This window comes from Lacerta agilis, chromosome 2, assembly GCF_009819535.1.
Source record: "Lacerta agilis isolate rLacAgi1 chromosome 2, rLacAgi1.pri, whole genome shotgun sequence".
In the NCBI taxonomy this organism is placed as follows: domain Eukaryota; kingdom Metazoa; phylum Chordata; class Lepidosauria; order Squamata; family Lacertidae; genus Lacerta; species Lacerta agilis.
The window spans coordinates 97,872,656-97,888,421 of NC_046313.1; the positions used below are offsets into that span (position 1 = coordinate 97,872,656).

At 40.6% G+C, this 15,766-nt stretch overlaps 1 protein-coding gene across 1 annotated transcript in view; it reads left to right on the forward strand.

Moving 5' to 3' along the window:
* The window catches only part of CADPS (calcium dependent secretion activator), a 337,985-nt gene that overhangs the window by 233,233 nt on the left and 88,986 nt on the right, over positions 1 to 15,766 (forward strand). Inside the window, 5 exon segments of the mRNA XM_033141314.1 lie at positions 2,474 to 2,584; positions 4,902 to 5,008; positions 6,596 to 6,604; positions 12,269 to 12,425; positions 14,528 to 14,669. Coding sequence (XP_032997205.1) covers positions 2,474 to 2,584; positions 4,902 to 5,008; positions 6,596 to 6,604; positions 12,269 to 12,425; positions 14,528 to 14,669 — 526 coding nt within the window.

A 15,766-nucleotide genomic window follows, 5' to 3' on the forward strand; every position in this document is an offset into this window, starting at 1 on the left:
GTTCAGGAGAGATCCCCAACCCTGACATCCATTGTTCTTGCCCCTGATATCTACTCATTGACAAGGGAGGGCCTATGTGCTAAGAGCAGCAACTTGGCCTCCCCATATTTGTCACCCCAAACATGCCTTGTTAGGTTGCCATGTGGGAAACGTCACCATATCAAAAGGAAACATGAAAACTAAGCTTCTGGTCACCCACTATGGTTATGGCTGACCATTAAGGGTACGATGGGCAGATTATTATTTGGCTTTTGTTTGTCTGACAGAGTGTGTATACCTCTTAGAATGGGACGGATGGTTCACTAAGATTTGGGATACCATCCTTCACATGGGCTTCTTAAATCCCATTGGCTTCAGTGGAATCCAAGCAGGCAAAGTTTGTGTGGGATTGCTGCCTAAGGGAGCAATCCTAAAGCAATATCCACTGGAATGAGCAGGCTACTATCCAGCAGATCTCTGGCTGAGCCAAGAGGTTCCTGGCGCAGCCAGGCTTGTTGATGTTTTTTAGTCGTTTAGTCGTGTCCAACTCTTCGTGACGCCATGGACCAGAGCACGCCAGGCACTCCTGTCTTCCACTGCCTCCCACAGTTTGGGCAAACCTGTTGTTTTTGTCCGTGGAGTTTTCTTGGCAGAGATACTGGAGTGGCTTGCCGGTTCCTGCTCCAGTTGGATCAAATTTAGTCAAAACTCTCCACTATGACCTGTCGGTCTTGGGTGGCCCTGCACGGCATAGCTCATAGCTCCTCTGAATTATCCAATCCCCTTCACCACAACAAGGCAGTGATCCAACAGCTTAACTTCCTCACCCTCAGCTCAGCTGAAGGTATGCTGGAGTATCTTCCCCCATCCTTGGCTGAGCTGAGCCTGGCAGATCTTAAGCTGTCCTAAGCCCTGAAGAAAGGGCGCTCCAGGGGTGTGATGTAGGAGGGACCAAAGTGGGGGGGGGGAGGACATAGGCCAGATCCTAAGACCATTCAGCTTGGTCATGTGACCTGGCAACCCAGCATCAGTTAAGCTATAAAGGGTGGCATAACCCAAACCATATTTTAAAGACTTGTTTTCCCTCTGCCAGGCTTAGGTGAGCTCAATAGACAGCAGCCCCATGACTGAACAGAGTTTTGATCTGGTGTAAGTTTACACCAGCGTCATGTATATAGGATTGCTCCCTTACAGTTGCACTTGATAGAGGCAAGTGTATCTACCACCCTGAACATACAGCCCTTTATAGCATTTTTAGAACGCTTTCAAAATTACAATTTACCAGAAATCATGGTCCTGTAAAGAGCTAGACAATTGGGTTCTTTCTTTCTTTCTCTCTCTCTCTCTCTCTCTCTCTCTCTCTCTCTCTTTTCTCCTTCTTTTCCATCTCTGGAAAATGCAAGCAAAAAGAAAAAGGGCTTCTGGCAACAAACCATCTAGATAACTATGCCAGACTCCTTGCAGACAGAATTGTTTAGAGAAGTGCTTTGGCTATTATAATGTTGATCTTGAACATAACAGAAACTATAGGAGAAGTACGTTCATCATATAGAATTTGTTGTTGTGTGCATACAGAAATTATATATATATATATATATATATATATATATATATATATATATATATATATATATATATATATATATATATATATATATATATATATATATATATATATATATATTCTCCCCCTAGGCTGATATCACAAACTATATGACAGATGGGTCAAGTCCTGATTTGCAGTATTCTAACATTTGGAATAGCAAAGTAACATATTTGATAGAGCTGGCAAGTTTTTATATATGATTCAACCCAGAATATAAAAGCCACTAGAATTCCAAGTGGAAAATAATGAGCTGGAAACAATCAGAAACCACACATTTTTTAAAAAAAGAAAGCAAGAGATTTGAGTACATATTTAAATTGCCCTTAGAATGCCGTATAGCAATCCTTTTAGCCCAGAATGGTGTTATTTACTTTTTTCAAAATGCAGTCATTGCAAAACAATTCGTTTCTGTACTTTCTGCTTTTTTTCAGTTGATAAGTCTCACAATATCTAGAAGAAATCCATAGTAGGCAATATTTCTTGCCACGATATGGGTATAAAAAGGCATGCAATGCTATTTCACATTTGACACATGCAGATAAAGTTTTTTTAAATTAAAAAAAAAACATACACGACTAATTGACTGTACTAAAATCCTGCTTTTTGCACTTGGCTACATGAAATAACAATTAGCATTCGCACTGAATTTTAAGCATCCTAGATTGTGAATTCTTGTAGCATAGTGGAATCTGTCGACTTCAGAAAAAAATGTTTGTTGTCATAATTGTGTAGTACTTGAGTTGACGATAAGCAAAACAGCAGCTATTCCATTTGTACTTTTATCATTTCTGCTTACTTTTTGTTCAAAAGTTTTCATCTTTTTTGTCACTGTTTATGAAGTCACATGTGTCTTTACTTTCGCTGTCTCTTTACATCATTCACGAACAGCTCGATCGTCAGTGCCCAAGCCCCCAGCTGGGCCCACTCCATCCATTCAAACGCAGACTAACATGATAAATCAGATGCTGAAAGGCATACCTAAGCAAGCACCAAGTAACCGTAATAGTTTTCCTTTCTTTCATTAAATATATCTTTCTAGTTTAGCCTTTTTCTCATTGATTTGCTATTAGTTTAGATCATAGGAAAGTAGTCTCGACTGTAGGCTTTGAAAAAGAGAAATTTTCTAGCGCAGCGCTTCTAGTAAATAGCATTGGTTTCAAAGTGTCCACCTTTTTTGTCTAGCAATGTCTGACATATGCAACATTTTCAAATATCAACGTCAGCACAAAATAACATTGTTGTTGCATAACATTTTGCATGAGATATGTGAATCTGTATGAATTAAATTAAGTATGAAATGACTGAGAAGTATGCCGTTTCATTGAGCAATGCTCCAGTTGTCCACAATATGGCTCTCTAATATGGCAGAGATTATAATTTTTTTAATTTAAAAAAAAATGTTGTCGAAAAGAAATTTAAGCTTGGGATGAATCTGCATTTCACCTAGAGACAAATTCTTGCAGGTAAGCTTGTGGTTATATCTGCTGGTTCAGCCTCTCCCCAAGTGTGAGTGGAGGGTACAGCCTCAAAGGGATGCAGTAGCCAAGGCATTGTACTAGCCATGATGGCTACGTTCTGCCTCCATTGTTGGAGGCAGTGTGCTTCCATATGCCAGTTACTGGGAATCGCAAGTGGTCGAACACCATGCACTCAGGTCTTGCTTGCGGGCTTCCTACAGGCACCTGGTTGGCCACTGTGAGAACGGGAGGCTAGACTAGATGGATACAAATCAAACAAATTCATTAAAAAAATACCTCAAAGTAGATTTATTTATTTTTTTAAAAAAACAGCTTTTGTGAATCATTAACCTAAGTTTTCCATTGGATGAAAATAATATAATTTATAACAGAACACTTATAAATTACATTTATTTATTTTTTGTCTGCTCACAGATGTCACTTCGTAATAATGACCTCACTCCCTATGAACTTGGAATTTCCAACTTGGGATGAATAAGTAACTTACCACTTATAATTTGTTTAGTTCAATTTATAAACCACATAGCGCCGCGTACAGTAAGGTTAAAAAGATACAATGATAAAGTTAAAACCAGTTCAGATTAACCATAAATTAAGAAAACTTGCTCGAAATCAAAAGCTCTTTGCCTGGCGCCAGAAGTTCAACAGCAAGGGGAGCTTTCCGATCTCAGCCAGTAAGAAGTTCCACGGAAATGGGCCCACAGTATTGAACACGTGGTTCCTGGTGGATGGAGCAGTGCATCCGAGCCATAGGGGACCATGAACAGTGACTCCTTCTCAGTGATCAGGCGGGAATGTAAGGAATGGTTTGGCCCTTAAGGTATCTTTGTTGCTAAGGGCCTTGCAAATTGATAGAAGGACGTTGAGGCTGACGTGGTTGGCATATACACAGCCAGTGGAAGGGTATGTTCAGCTCAAGTTTATAGTAAGGGAATGTTTAGCTAATGTTTTCTAAGTTATTGAGAAACACTGGAAATTGTTTATAAAGGCTGACCTTAAGGAAGCAATGCCATACCCATGTGCTTAGGAGAAAGTCCTATTGAACACAGTAGGACAAACCTCTGAGCAACTGGATTGCATTGTCAGTAAGATTTGTCTTAATAGTCTCATGGACTGTTGTTGTTTTGTTTTGTTTGGAGTGTACTTTTATGCTGTAAACCGCCCTGTGGTCCTGAACACTTGGGGGGGGCGAAAACCCGGAAGTAGCACGATTTAAGCGCTTCTGCGCATGCGTGAAGTGTGCAGAAGCGTTCTGCGCATCCGGGGGTCGCGTGCGCTCCAGAAACGCTTCCTGGTTGCGGGCGTTCTTAACCCAAACTTACGCAACCCGGAGCATGCGCAACCCGGGGCATGACTGTATTCATAACATTCCTCATTTCTGGATCAGTTTAGATAATACTCAAAATCACAAACAGTGTTTGAGATCCCCAGCACAACCATATGTATGCATAAACTGTGAAATCAGATGTTCCCTATGCAGATAATACCAAGATGCTGTCTCTAGGAAATGTATTTTCAAGTAGTTACTTGATACCGTCCCAACTGCAAAGTAAAACAATTTGTACCGCATATTTAAATGCAAAGCTGGAGCACTGTTTTCATGGTATAACAACAAACGTGGCTTTATGGTTTGCTCAGTACTAACTACATAGCATTTTAACTCTTGCATGAAGTAGAGGTTCCTCTTTTTTATTCTTATTCTTATTACTATTATTAATTATCCTGAGATTTTTCTTTTCTGTTCTTTTTTTATATATATAAAAAAGCAACCATTCTGTTGGCCTTACATTGAGCCTATCCTGTCTCACTCCATTTTAATTCAAGTTCTTGTACTACAGAAAATGTAGGTCGGTTAGTCACACCTGCCAAAAAGCTAGAAGATACAATTCGCTTGGCGGAATTGGTAATTGAAGTCCTACAGCAGAACGAAGAGCACCATGCAGAGGTGAGCAGCTGTGGCCTAAACATTTCTGAGCGCGGACCAATTGGACAAAGTGTCATCCCTCTGCGTATTGCACCTCTAGTTCTTTATGCCATAGGGTGTGAGCAAGGCAAATCCACTGTCTACCCCCCCAAAATAAACCTAAATATCACTAAAAAGAAAAATAATTTTACAGGGAAAGACCTTTAAGGCTGCAATCCCCTACGCACATACCCGGGAGTAAAATCCTGTTGACCTCATGAGACATGCTTTTGAGTAGAGGTATATAGGGCTCAACTGTAGAAGATTGTTTAAAGAACTATGGTCATAATTGCTTAACCATCACTTTACATGCTGGTTCACTTGGGCTGGGATTTAAAGAGGCAGTTCAGTTCTGGATCGTACCCACCAATGATCAGATTCTATTCTCAGGCTCTGTTCCAATGTAACATTTCAGAGAAGATTACCTGTGGAGAAATCCATAGAGAAAACATTACGCCGGAACGTAAAAACTACATGGATTTTGCAGGAGAGATCTGCAATAAGAGAATTTGATGGCTGCTGTTCCTTGCAAAAATAAAAGAAGAACAGAACCCCAAACTGATATACTTTGCATTCCAATATAATGTGTTTTTGCCTGGGTTACTCCACTTGGTATGCCTCAGCTTTGAAGTCAGTTTACCACTAATAATTTTATGTTGGTTTATTAAATCATTGTGGAATGCAGCAAAATTTGGCCAATTTTCTTTTTCAACTGCTGAATAACTACAACATAAAAGGTTTCTAATTTAAGAGGTGGGCTAAGATGAGTTGAGGTTTGAGTTTTCTTGTTGTGCAAAAGCCATATTATATGTACCAAACAGCCAATAATAGAAATTAACCAATGAATTGACAATGCCAAGGCTAGGTCAGGTCTCTATAGATGTTCAGTTGTTCATATGCTTTAATATGCAATAAAACATGTATAACAGGGCCCAAGAATACAGCTTCAGTTACTATTCATGTTGCCAGAAGTCTTGGCACAAGTTGTGCCTTTTAGTGAGTAAGTTCTCCAGCAAAGGGAGAGCTGGTTTAGTTGCTACTCTTAAAGCAGCTTAGAATCCTGTTAGGATTTTAAAGCACACATGCATTAATCCAAAAAAAATGAAATTCTGACTCCTAAGTAGTCCGTGTGCATTTGCCTTCATGTGGTGCCAGGATTTCATCCCCCATATACAGGTGCATATATGAAGCTAAATTTGCATGTAAACTCATATCCAATGTTCTTTGAAAAATGTAGTGATCTGTGATAACCTTTTTTATATATAAATGATCCTCTTAAAATTAAGATAAAACTATCCTTTGTTTATAAATTTTAACACTGCAGTGTTAATTCCCTATTTTCTCCTTTCCTTTTCATTGACGTTTCTATATTGTATTAAATACATTTTAACATAAATAATTTCGCCATTAAAAAACAACAACCATAAATCAGATGTCTAATAAAAGCAGAGTAAAATTAATTTATTTCTAGTGCACAGCAATCCACGAGTCCCAACTAATGCCTGATTGCATATTTAAATTTCCTCCCTGTTTTTCTACTGTTCATTCATTCTTGGATGATCCCGGCAGGGGAAAGAGGTATGTGACTAAAGTGAATGAAACAAGTCACCTCCTGTCATATTTTCGTGCATGCCCTCTCGGTGCCATGTTTCCTAATGGGATCTTCCCTGGGTCAACCTTGCTTTGTAACTCTGGAGCCAAGGAATGTAACAGCAACTTCTGTCAGAACTGCTTGTGGAATTGTAGCCCTACATGGCAGGGCTAATGTGGGGGGAAATTCTCCAGCCCGTGCATGTAGCGATGGATTTATTTTTACAAGCACTGCAGTTACATCCCAACACTTGTCCTACCTGCCTGGGCTCTTTCCTCAGCCTGTTTACCTCTGTTGCTCAGCGTACACCTGATCTCTATATAGTTTCCCTGCTGCTGGTAATAAAAATAAGTGCCAAACTATTAGCTAGGATAGCTATAGCCTTCCTCTGATTTTGTTCATTGTGTGTATTGTTTTGGTATACAGTATATATACAATATATATATATACAATATGTACATATGGAGAGAGTGTTGATCCAAGGTTCAGGAGCGGAGCAAATTCTGCTTTCATGTTGTTGAAAGGCTAGCCATGTTAATTCAGAAAGAGCATGATTCTGTGAGCTGTGGTGGCATACCTATGGCAAGTAATGCTGCTTCCCACCTCACTATCTCGCCTTTTTAGTATACCTTGTGAAGGAATGAGAAATCTGTAATTGTTCGATAGCAAGACAATGACAACAACTGATACAAGTGGCCAATGGCTGTGACTTTGAGGCATAGGTTCTGTAAGGGAAAGCAGTTCACCACATGTTGAGAGCTACCACATGGGGCAATGTTGGCAAGGGACATGTCTTCAGCAACCAGCACACACACACACAGTTCTGCTAGTCCAACGTTACCCAAATAGAATGCAGATGGACCACTGGCGAACAGCAACCACAGGACCCTTAGCATATGAGCCCGCCTTGACTGAAAGTAGTTATCTCTTAGAGCAGGGCTTGGGAACCTGTAGCGCTCCAGTTGCTGTTGGACTCCAGCTGCCATCAACCCCAGCCAGCATGGCCAATATGCAGAGATGATGGGAGTTGTAGTCCAGCAACACCTGGAGGGCAACAGATTCTCCATCCCTGATTTAGAGAATCAACACAAATCCATTTTAGGTTTTATAGATCAAGAAGACTGGTGTGCAACAGAGCAATCCTAACCCCTGACCTGCCATGCTGAAGGAGGTTAGGATGTGGGCAGTACCTGGATCTGCTGGGATCCATTGGCAGAGCGCCGGGAGTTCTGCCACCATTGAAGTTCCCACTGCACCCTCCAAAAGCATGGTCTCTAGTGGCATCCCCACCAGCGCAAACCCTTGAAACGGGGTGTTTCAGGGAAGGGAAGGAGGTTAGCTTGGCTGACCAAGAAATTTGCTGGATCTTAAGTCGACCCAGCTATCCACAATTGGCCTGATTTAGGCCTTTCTTCTCTGCTAGCATTTGCACTTCCCCCATCCCTCCTTCCTACTCAGGCCAGCACAAGCAACAGGGCCACAGATGCAGCAGTGACTTGTACACTCTGTTCAGCCCTGCTGGGAATTAGGATTGCTCCAGAAAATAGGTAAGTGTAGTGTAGATTGGTGATGTTATAGATGCTATGGCCAGTTGGCTTTCCCCCCTCCCTCCCTCCAGATTTACTGACTTTGTACCATTAAAAAGACAAAACGAAAACACTCCTTTCTCTTACTTTCCATGAGTTTTCATAGGTACTTTTCAGGTCACTTGAGGTTAACTGAAGACTTCACACGCATCCTTACATCACTTACTGACAACCATTTTAGACAAGCAGCATGAGCACATGGGAAGGGTATTGTAGATTGCAAAGTGGATGAACACACCTGTTAATGGGCACACCTTTTAAAATTCCTTATACCAAGTGTAACCACACAGAAAGGGAAACAGCTGTCTTGGGGGGGGGGATATTGAGAAACATTATCAGGAAAAAGATTTCTTCCTAGTTCCTAGTTCGTTTGTTAACAACTAGCAACACTCCTCACCCCTGCCTCCCCCCCCCAAAAAAAACCCCAGAGAACAGTGAAGATTATCATTAAATATGTGCTGTACAATTACAGTGGTGCCCCGCTAGACGAATGCCTCGCTAGACGAAAAACTCGCTAGATGAAAGCATTCGTCTAGCGGGAGGCTGCCCCGCTAGACGAAAAAGTCTATGGGGCTGCCTCGCAAGACGAAAATTTTTCATCTTTCTTTTTTCTTTTTCGTCTAGCGAAAGCGCGGCTGTCATTGCCGCTTCGCTAGATGAAAAACCCACTAGACGAAAATTTTCGCAGAACGAATTATTTTCGTCTAGCGGGGCACCGCTGTAATTCCATTTAAGCAAAAGGGCCCTGAACTGTGTTGTTGAACAGTTGCAAAAGCTAAAGTTGCTGTTCAAATCCCAACAGACATCTTATAGCCTTTAAGTCTATGCCGTTTGTCTCATTTTTCATAAACACGCCACACACACACACCCCGCAAAACTAAGTAACAGGGCATTTTATAGGGCAGTAGCTACCATAGGCAGTTTCACTACTGCCGTTCTCTCTCCTTATGTATGTATATGTAGGAGTATGTGTATATATGTATTTTACCTCCTGGGAGACATGCATATATACATGAGTTCCCATGGGTGTAGGGGGGAATTGTAGGTGTGGTGATGTAGTGAGGACACTTCCTTTCCATGCTTGGGACAAAGAAGGTAAGTAGATGGCAAACTAAACTTTTCTGTGTTGAACTGGATTGTTGAGTAACACCATGTTACTTCTCTCATTTTGGAGAAAGAAGGAACGATATACTGTGATCACAGGGCAATAAGCTTGGCATGAATGAACAGACTTACTGAGAGCAAGCTGACTGCTACTTACAGAGTGAAAAGCTTTGTTCTTCGGAAATGATTGTGATCTTTTCTTCTGAATTTCTAAAGCATTAGCGCTCTCTCTCTCTCTCTCTCTCTCTTTCTTTTTTTTTTAACTCATAGGTATGTTTATTATGTGTGGACATTATTACCGATAGGTTTCTTCCACCCCTGCCAATCCAGTGTGATTTATAACACAGTATTTTAGTCCAGAAGATAAAGCAAGCCCTATAAAGATATCAAAAGCAATCGATAATCTGAGCCAAACAAAGCAGAAAATTGTGAACACTGTGCAATATTTTGCCAGGGAAGAAATACAGAACTTTTTAAGGATTACAATCCCTTGAAATCTCCGAAAGGAATCTGATGGGCCATTGTCGAAAGCAAAATGCTGGACTAGATGAACCTTTGGTGTGATCCAGCAGAACTCATCTGCATGAAATTTCCGTAACAACTAGTCTGTTACAATGAAATTCCCCCTGAAAATCTGGATATCATGCAAATCAGATATTTGTGCAAATCAGATATCTACAAAGGTGACATTAATAGAAAATAGTAAGGCGATTATAGCAGTTGCATATAAAGTAATATAGAGCTCTTAATGTTAAAGTGTCATGGAACTATAATACTGTGTAGAGTTTCAAATTTATATAATCTTAAAACCCTCACGCCATGCCTTGATATTTCATACTATGGATCCCTTGGCACATATCCACATAGGGGTTTTCTGTGGGAACCAGGACAAAAAACCAGTATCTGAACAAAGCCTTTGTGTCTGAATTGGCACATCAGAGGTACAATTCCTTCTGCCTTCCTCGGGACTTCCTGTTAAAAATTAATATAATCCATGTCATGCTACACTGCTTGTAGTAAAAAAGGATGTCTGAGTAGGTTAAGGAATAGTTTAGAATGAGAAAGTTGGCAATTTGGGCCCTTCAGTGAATCATTTGAATCTTAATTATTAATTTCTGTTAATGTCTCAAAAATAATGCACTGCAAAACAAAGTAGGGGTTCAGTCCGTCCATTCATTTCTTTTTGAACCGTTTCCCCCATCCACTGATAAAAAATATACCATTGCAATTGACACGATTAATCACTAACAATTTCTGTTCAGTTGTATGTACTTATTCATTTTATGCACAGTGTTTCTTAGCCATCTTCCAGCAAAAAAGTCCACAAAACATTTCTAATTGAAGACATGTCTAATTGAAACAGTATAAAACAATCATTTAAAACTAAATAAATCAGCAATTGGAAATCTGCTGTTAACTCCAGAAATGACTGGCAGAATAAAGAGGTCTTCATCTGCTTCTGAAAAGAGCTTGGAGAAGAATACATAGATTGTACAAAACTTAGACATTCTCAAAGTACGCCCAATGGATTTAAGCAGTGCATTTTTGTTTAAAAATGTTTAGGAGTACTCTCATTTTCCTACTCATATTGAAATACTGCCCCTCAATGAGGCCAAACTTAGAATCACAAAATGTTTAGGGGTATGCGTACCCATGCATCCCCCCCAGAAAAGAGCACTGGATTTAAGTCAGTTGTGGTTTTCTTGGTCCTTTATATCAGTGGGTCTACTCTCTCTGAGTATGACCTAGTTGGATACATACCACAGAACTCCAGGGAAGCACATTCCATAACTTGGGGGCCACCACAGAAAAGGCACTGCTCCTGTCAGATTGACAGTGTCACCTCCTTGGAGAATGGAACACAGAGCAGGACCCCATTGGCAGGTTTAAAAATGGCTATTTAATCAAATATACTTAGCCTTTTCCTCATTTTTCAAGTCTAACTTTTTTTCTCCCCTTGGTAAATGCTAATTACATTTTTTTCACCTTGTATAAACACTAAGCTGTTGAATAGTTTCCGTATTGCCTAACAATTACTGCACAAGGTCCTGTTGACAACTCCACTCATACTGCATGTTCCTGAGCAGAAGTGATTTTAAACACGCATGCATGTGTTCCAAACACATTCACATCTGAGTCATGTATGATGTGAATGTCACTTCAGAAAAGCTGTACAGTGAATTCTCAAGGACCCATGCGCATGACAAAAGAGTTACTTCACTGATATTTCTTGGTTTTCAACTTTAGATTTATTTCCTGCTGTAGGCACACCCTGGCTTGATGCTTGATGGTTCCTCCAACGCCAGCCTTCTAAAATTGGGTGTTAATTCTTCCATTCTAAGTGGGGCAAACCAGCTTTAATTACTTTAAAACTTAAATGAGTTAAATTGAGGTAGGGATCTTTTTTTAATTGACTGGTTGACTTTGCATTGTTAATGTGAGATGTTTTAGGGCCAGTCAGACCCCGTGCAAGTCCTGTTCTCACATTGCAGTTGTCAGTCAGATTCTAGATGGAATTTTTGATAGCATCGTGGGAAAGAAAAGGAGAAAACCCACAAACACAGTGAAGAAACTCCCAGATGTTTTATATTTTAGACAAAGAACTAGTTTACCCCTCTAGTAAATAGCATGATCTAAAAGGAATTGAATGGGTTATTGTAAACTGAACAGGCATGCATCTTCTCTTGCATTACAGATATGTAGAGGAAGTATACAGTTCTGATTCAACGCTCCGGGAGAAGTTCCTGCCAAAAAGTAGCAGGGGCTTGATGGATACACCATATCTGCACAATGCCTAGCATTTTGTACTGCTGTTCTCTTTACAATAAAGCTAGTTTCCAGTACGATTCCCCATTAGTAGTTGTTGTTTTCAGAATGTCTATTACATGTGGGGGAAATGCACTGTGGTTTAGGATATCACTAATACTTCTTTCATCTTTTTCCCCCCTACTCCATTTCAAGGCCTTTGCTTGGTGGTCAGATTTAATGGTTGAGCATGCGGAAACCTTCCTTTCCTTGTTTGCGGTGGATATGGATGCTGCGCTAGAGGTCCAGCCCCCAGATACCTGGGACAGCTTTCCACTCTTTCAGCTTCTAAATGATTCGCTTCGTAGTGACTGTATGTATTGTATTTGGACCTTTAATGTTCATTCTCTGATAGGGCAAAACAGTTGTTTTCTGGTTCTCTGTGGGATAAAAGCGGCCTTTGCCAATTCGTTTGACTCTCAGTGGTTTTGGAAGAAAGGCATTATTGTTTATTCATACTCGGGGAACTATGTACTTTACATATGTGAACTCCTGTGCAAAGACAGTATCAAACTTTTCTATTGCCTCATTGAAACCAGCTTATAAATGAATAACACCAGCCAGTTATGCAGTTGGTTGGTGGCACTTGTTAGCAATGCTTTTTGTCAGCATGACTGTGTTGAGGCCATCAATTTCAGTAGGTATACTCTGAGTAAACCTTAGCTGAATACCATTCTGTATGCATAATAAATGCAAGAGAGAACCACATGTGCCACTGCAGAGCATAGCTGTCAAGTTTCGGATTTGAAAATAAGGGATCAGCAGCCTCACCTATCCCAGGGACAGTCACATGGCAGTGGTGGGCGGAGCCAGAAGCAAAAGTGGGCGGCACTGGTGTGAACGCACTCAGTAGGCTTACTGTATTTTGGAAACGCTGCCCGTGGGCTACGACGCCTGTAAGCGCGGGAAATGGCTCCCGCTTGCTTTGAGGCTGCAAGGAGGCGAGGTCTTCCCAGTCCCTGGCCAGCAGGGGGAGGGGAAGGAGCTGCTTCCTTTGAAAAAACAGGAAATTAAAGGGATATAAAAAATAAGGGATAGCAGCGGGAAACTGCTGGAAATAAGGGAGATTCCTGGGGGAAACGGGATACTTGACAGCACTGCTGCAGAGTTCTTTGAAGTTTCTACTTCAGTTGCTCATGCAACCAGAAAAAGAAGTCATGTTCCAAAGAGAAAAGCAGCTTTGCTCTGTGGTAGCATGGGCAGACGTAGTCAAAACTTCAAAGAAGGAACGTGCAGAAGTTTCTAATGCATGTGCAGATCACTGTGGTTTTTTTTTTATTTTGTTCTGTTTATTATGGCTATCATATCCTCCTTCCAATTTGTTCATGGCAATAGCTCATTGATATAAGTTAGTGATTCCCAGCTGATGGATCAGAACTATCTAGTTAGGATGGGGAGCCTACAACCCTCCAGATCCTGTTGCACTACAGTTCCCATCATTCCTGACCATTGGCTATGCTGGCTGGAGCTGATGGGAGTTATAGTCCTGCATTGTCTAAAAAGCCCCAGGTTCCCAAACTCTGATCTAGGTTGTGGGAACCTGCAGGCAGAGAGTGTCGAGCATTGCGTGGCAAAAAGATGTGAGTGGGATTGGTGTTTGAAGAGGGTTGAAAGGTGAATCTTAAATAAAGACAAATGTCTATGAAATAACATCTGAGCTTGCATCTTACAAATTCCATGATGAGCACTGGGTGCAAGCCTAAGGACATTCTGTACCACAAACTTGAACCCATTTAAGACTGCAATTAAACCCCATTGAATACAGTGGGGTTTACTTCCAAGCAGACCTGTATCAGGTTGTGCTGCACATGTTGCAGTTTCCCTTCAAGGACACATGGAAGCCGTAGTTCTGAAGAGCTGGATACAGGGATTTTTCATGGCATTTTCCACATTCATAAAAAACAACAGTTCCCATGATGCCTTGGTATTCAGTTTATATCTATTGTTTATATGGGATCAAAGATCCAAGGATTTAAATTGACACATCTAAGGAAGTCTTAATCAGTACAAAGCATCTTCAGCATTTTTGTACCCAGTAGTAAGAACACAACTGTTTTGCTATAATAATTAATAATTATAATAAAAATTCATTATTTGTACCCCGCCCATCTGGCTGAGTTTCCCCAGCCACTCTGCTAATACCTGTGTTGCCACTAATGGGTAGGCTATGATTTTATTGTTTGCTTGTTTGAAGGAAGATGGTAATATTGCATTTACTAGCCTCATAAAAATCACTGAAATGTAGAGTAAATGGTTTGGTAGCAAAGCCTTTTATTTGGCAGGACCTTTTCTAGCTGAATCGTTTTGCCCTGTAAAGTATTGTTTTGAGCTCAAAAATTTATGCTGTGTGATAAAATATGACAGCTTGGGTTGCTGCGAAAGACTCCTTACCATGCTTTTATTTATTTATTCTAGATAATTTGTGCAATGGAAAATACCACAAACATCTTCAGGACCTGTTTGCCCCACTTGTTGTTAGATATGTCGATCTCATGGAATCCTCAATTGCACAGTCAATTCACAGGGGATTTGAGCGGGAGTCATGGGAGCCAGTAAAGTAAGGAAACCTCCTTTGATACAATTGGAGTTTTCGGGTACAAGAGGATTCATACGCAGATGAATTAGTAAAACAGTAGATGCTCTGTGAATGTTTTTTTGTTTGGGTGCAAAAAATAATAATAAGGTCCTTAAAGAGAAGTCCACTGGTTTTATGGAAAAACTTTATAGATACTCTGCAGTATGTTATGCATTGTTAACTTTTAATTATTTGCATTCTGGAATGCAAAGGTAGAGCATGAGTGAAAGTTCTCTCATTTTTCTCTTTTTGCTCTTTATAGCCCAACTATTGAACACTTAAGCGTAGTGCTGTATTTTTCACTAAGCGATACTAACCACTTATGATCTGACGTAGGAAAAGCTGAATCGTGGGTCAGCTGGTGGTTGTAGCTTCGTTCCATATCACTTTTGCTAGTCCTTAGGATCACTTACCACACGTAAGAGAGCAGTTGACAAGTGGTAGGATTCGCCTTGCTGCTTGGAAGGATGATGAAGATGGCCAAGTCACTTGGGGCTGAGAGAATTCTTTTCAGAGTATTTGGCTGATCTTTGAGTTGATAGATAGGGCCAGTGACCTGGTTCCTTGCCACCTGGCTCTTGGCCTCAGCTTGCAGATAGTGGCATTCCTGCAGGTGATGTGGGACAAAACTGCTAAGAAGCACTCCTACCCCACTGCCAGTAATGCATAAATGAACCTACATCTTAGACTTGAGCCTAAATCCAGATACTCAAGAGTAACTAAACTAGTTTGTGCACCTGAGCCTTATGGTTCTAACCTGTAACACTTATTTTCCTTATGAGAGAAGTAGGGGAAAACTTATTCTTTTCCATGTTCACTTAAGGCTGGTGCCTAGTTTGGGTTACAAATGCATTATTATCGTTGTTGTCATATCAAAAATGTGATGGCATGTAAATAGCCTGATCTTAGACCTGATGCCATTGAGTGGTTCTCTAATAACTGTCATGTTCCCAGTACTCGTGTGAATTGACTCTGAGTTTCTTATTGGGAAGCAATTTCTTCTTTTGACCATCAAGCAAAAAGCATTCAGAAAAAAAAGATGGAAGCTTTCAGGAATTGCGTGTTACTTGCCAAGGCAT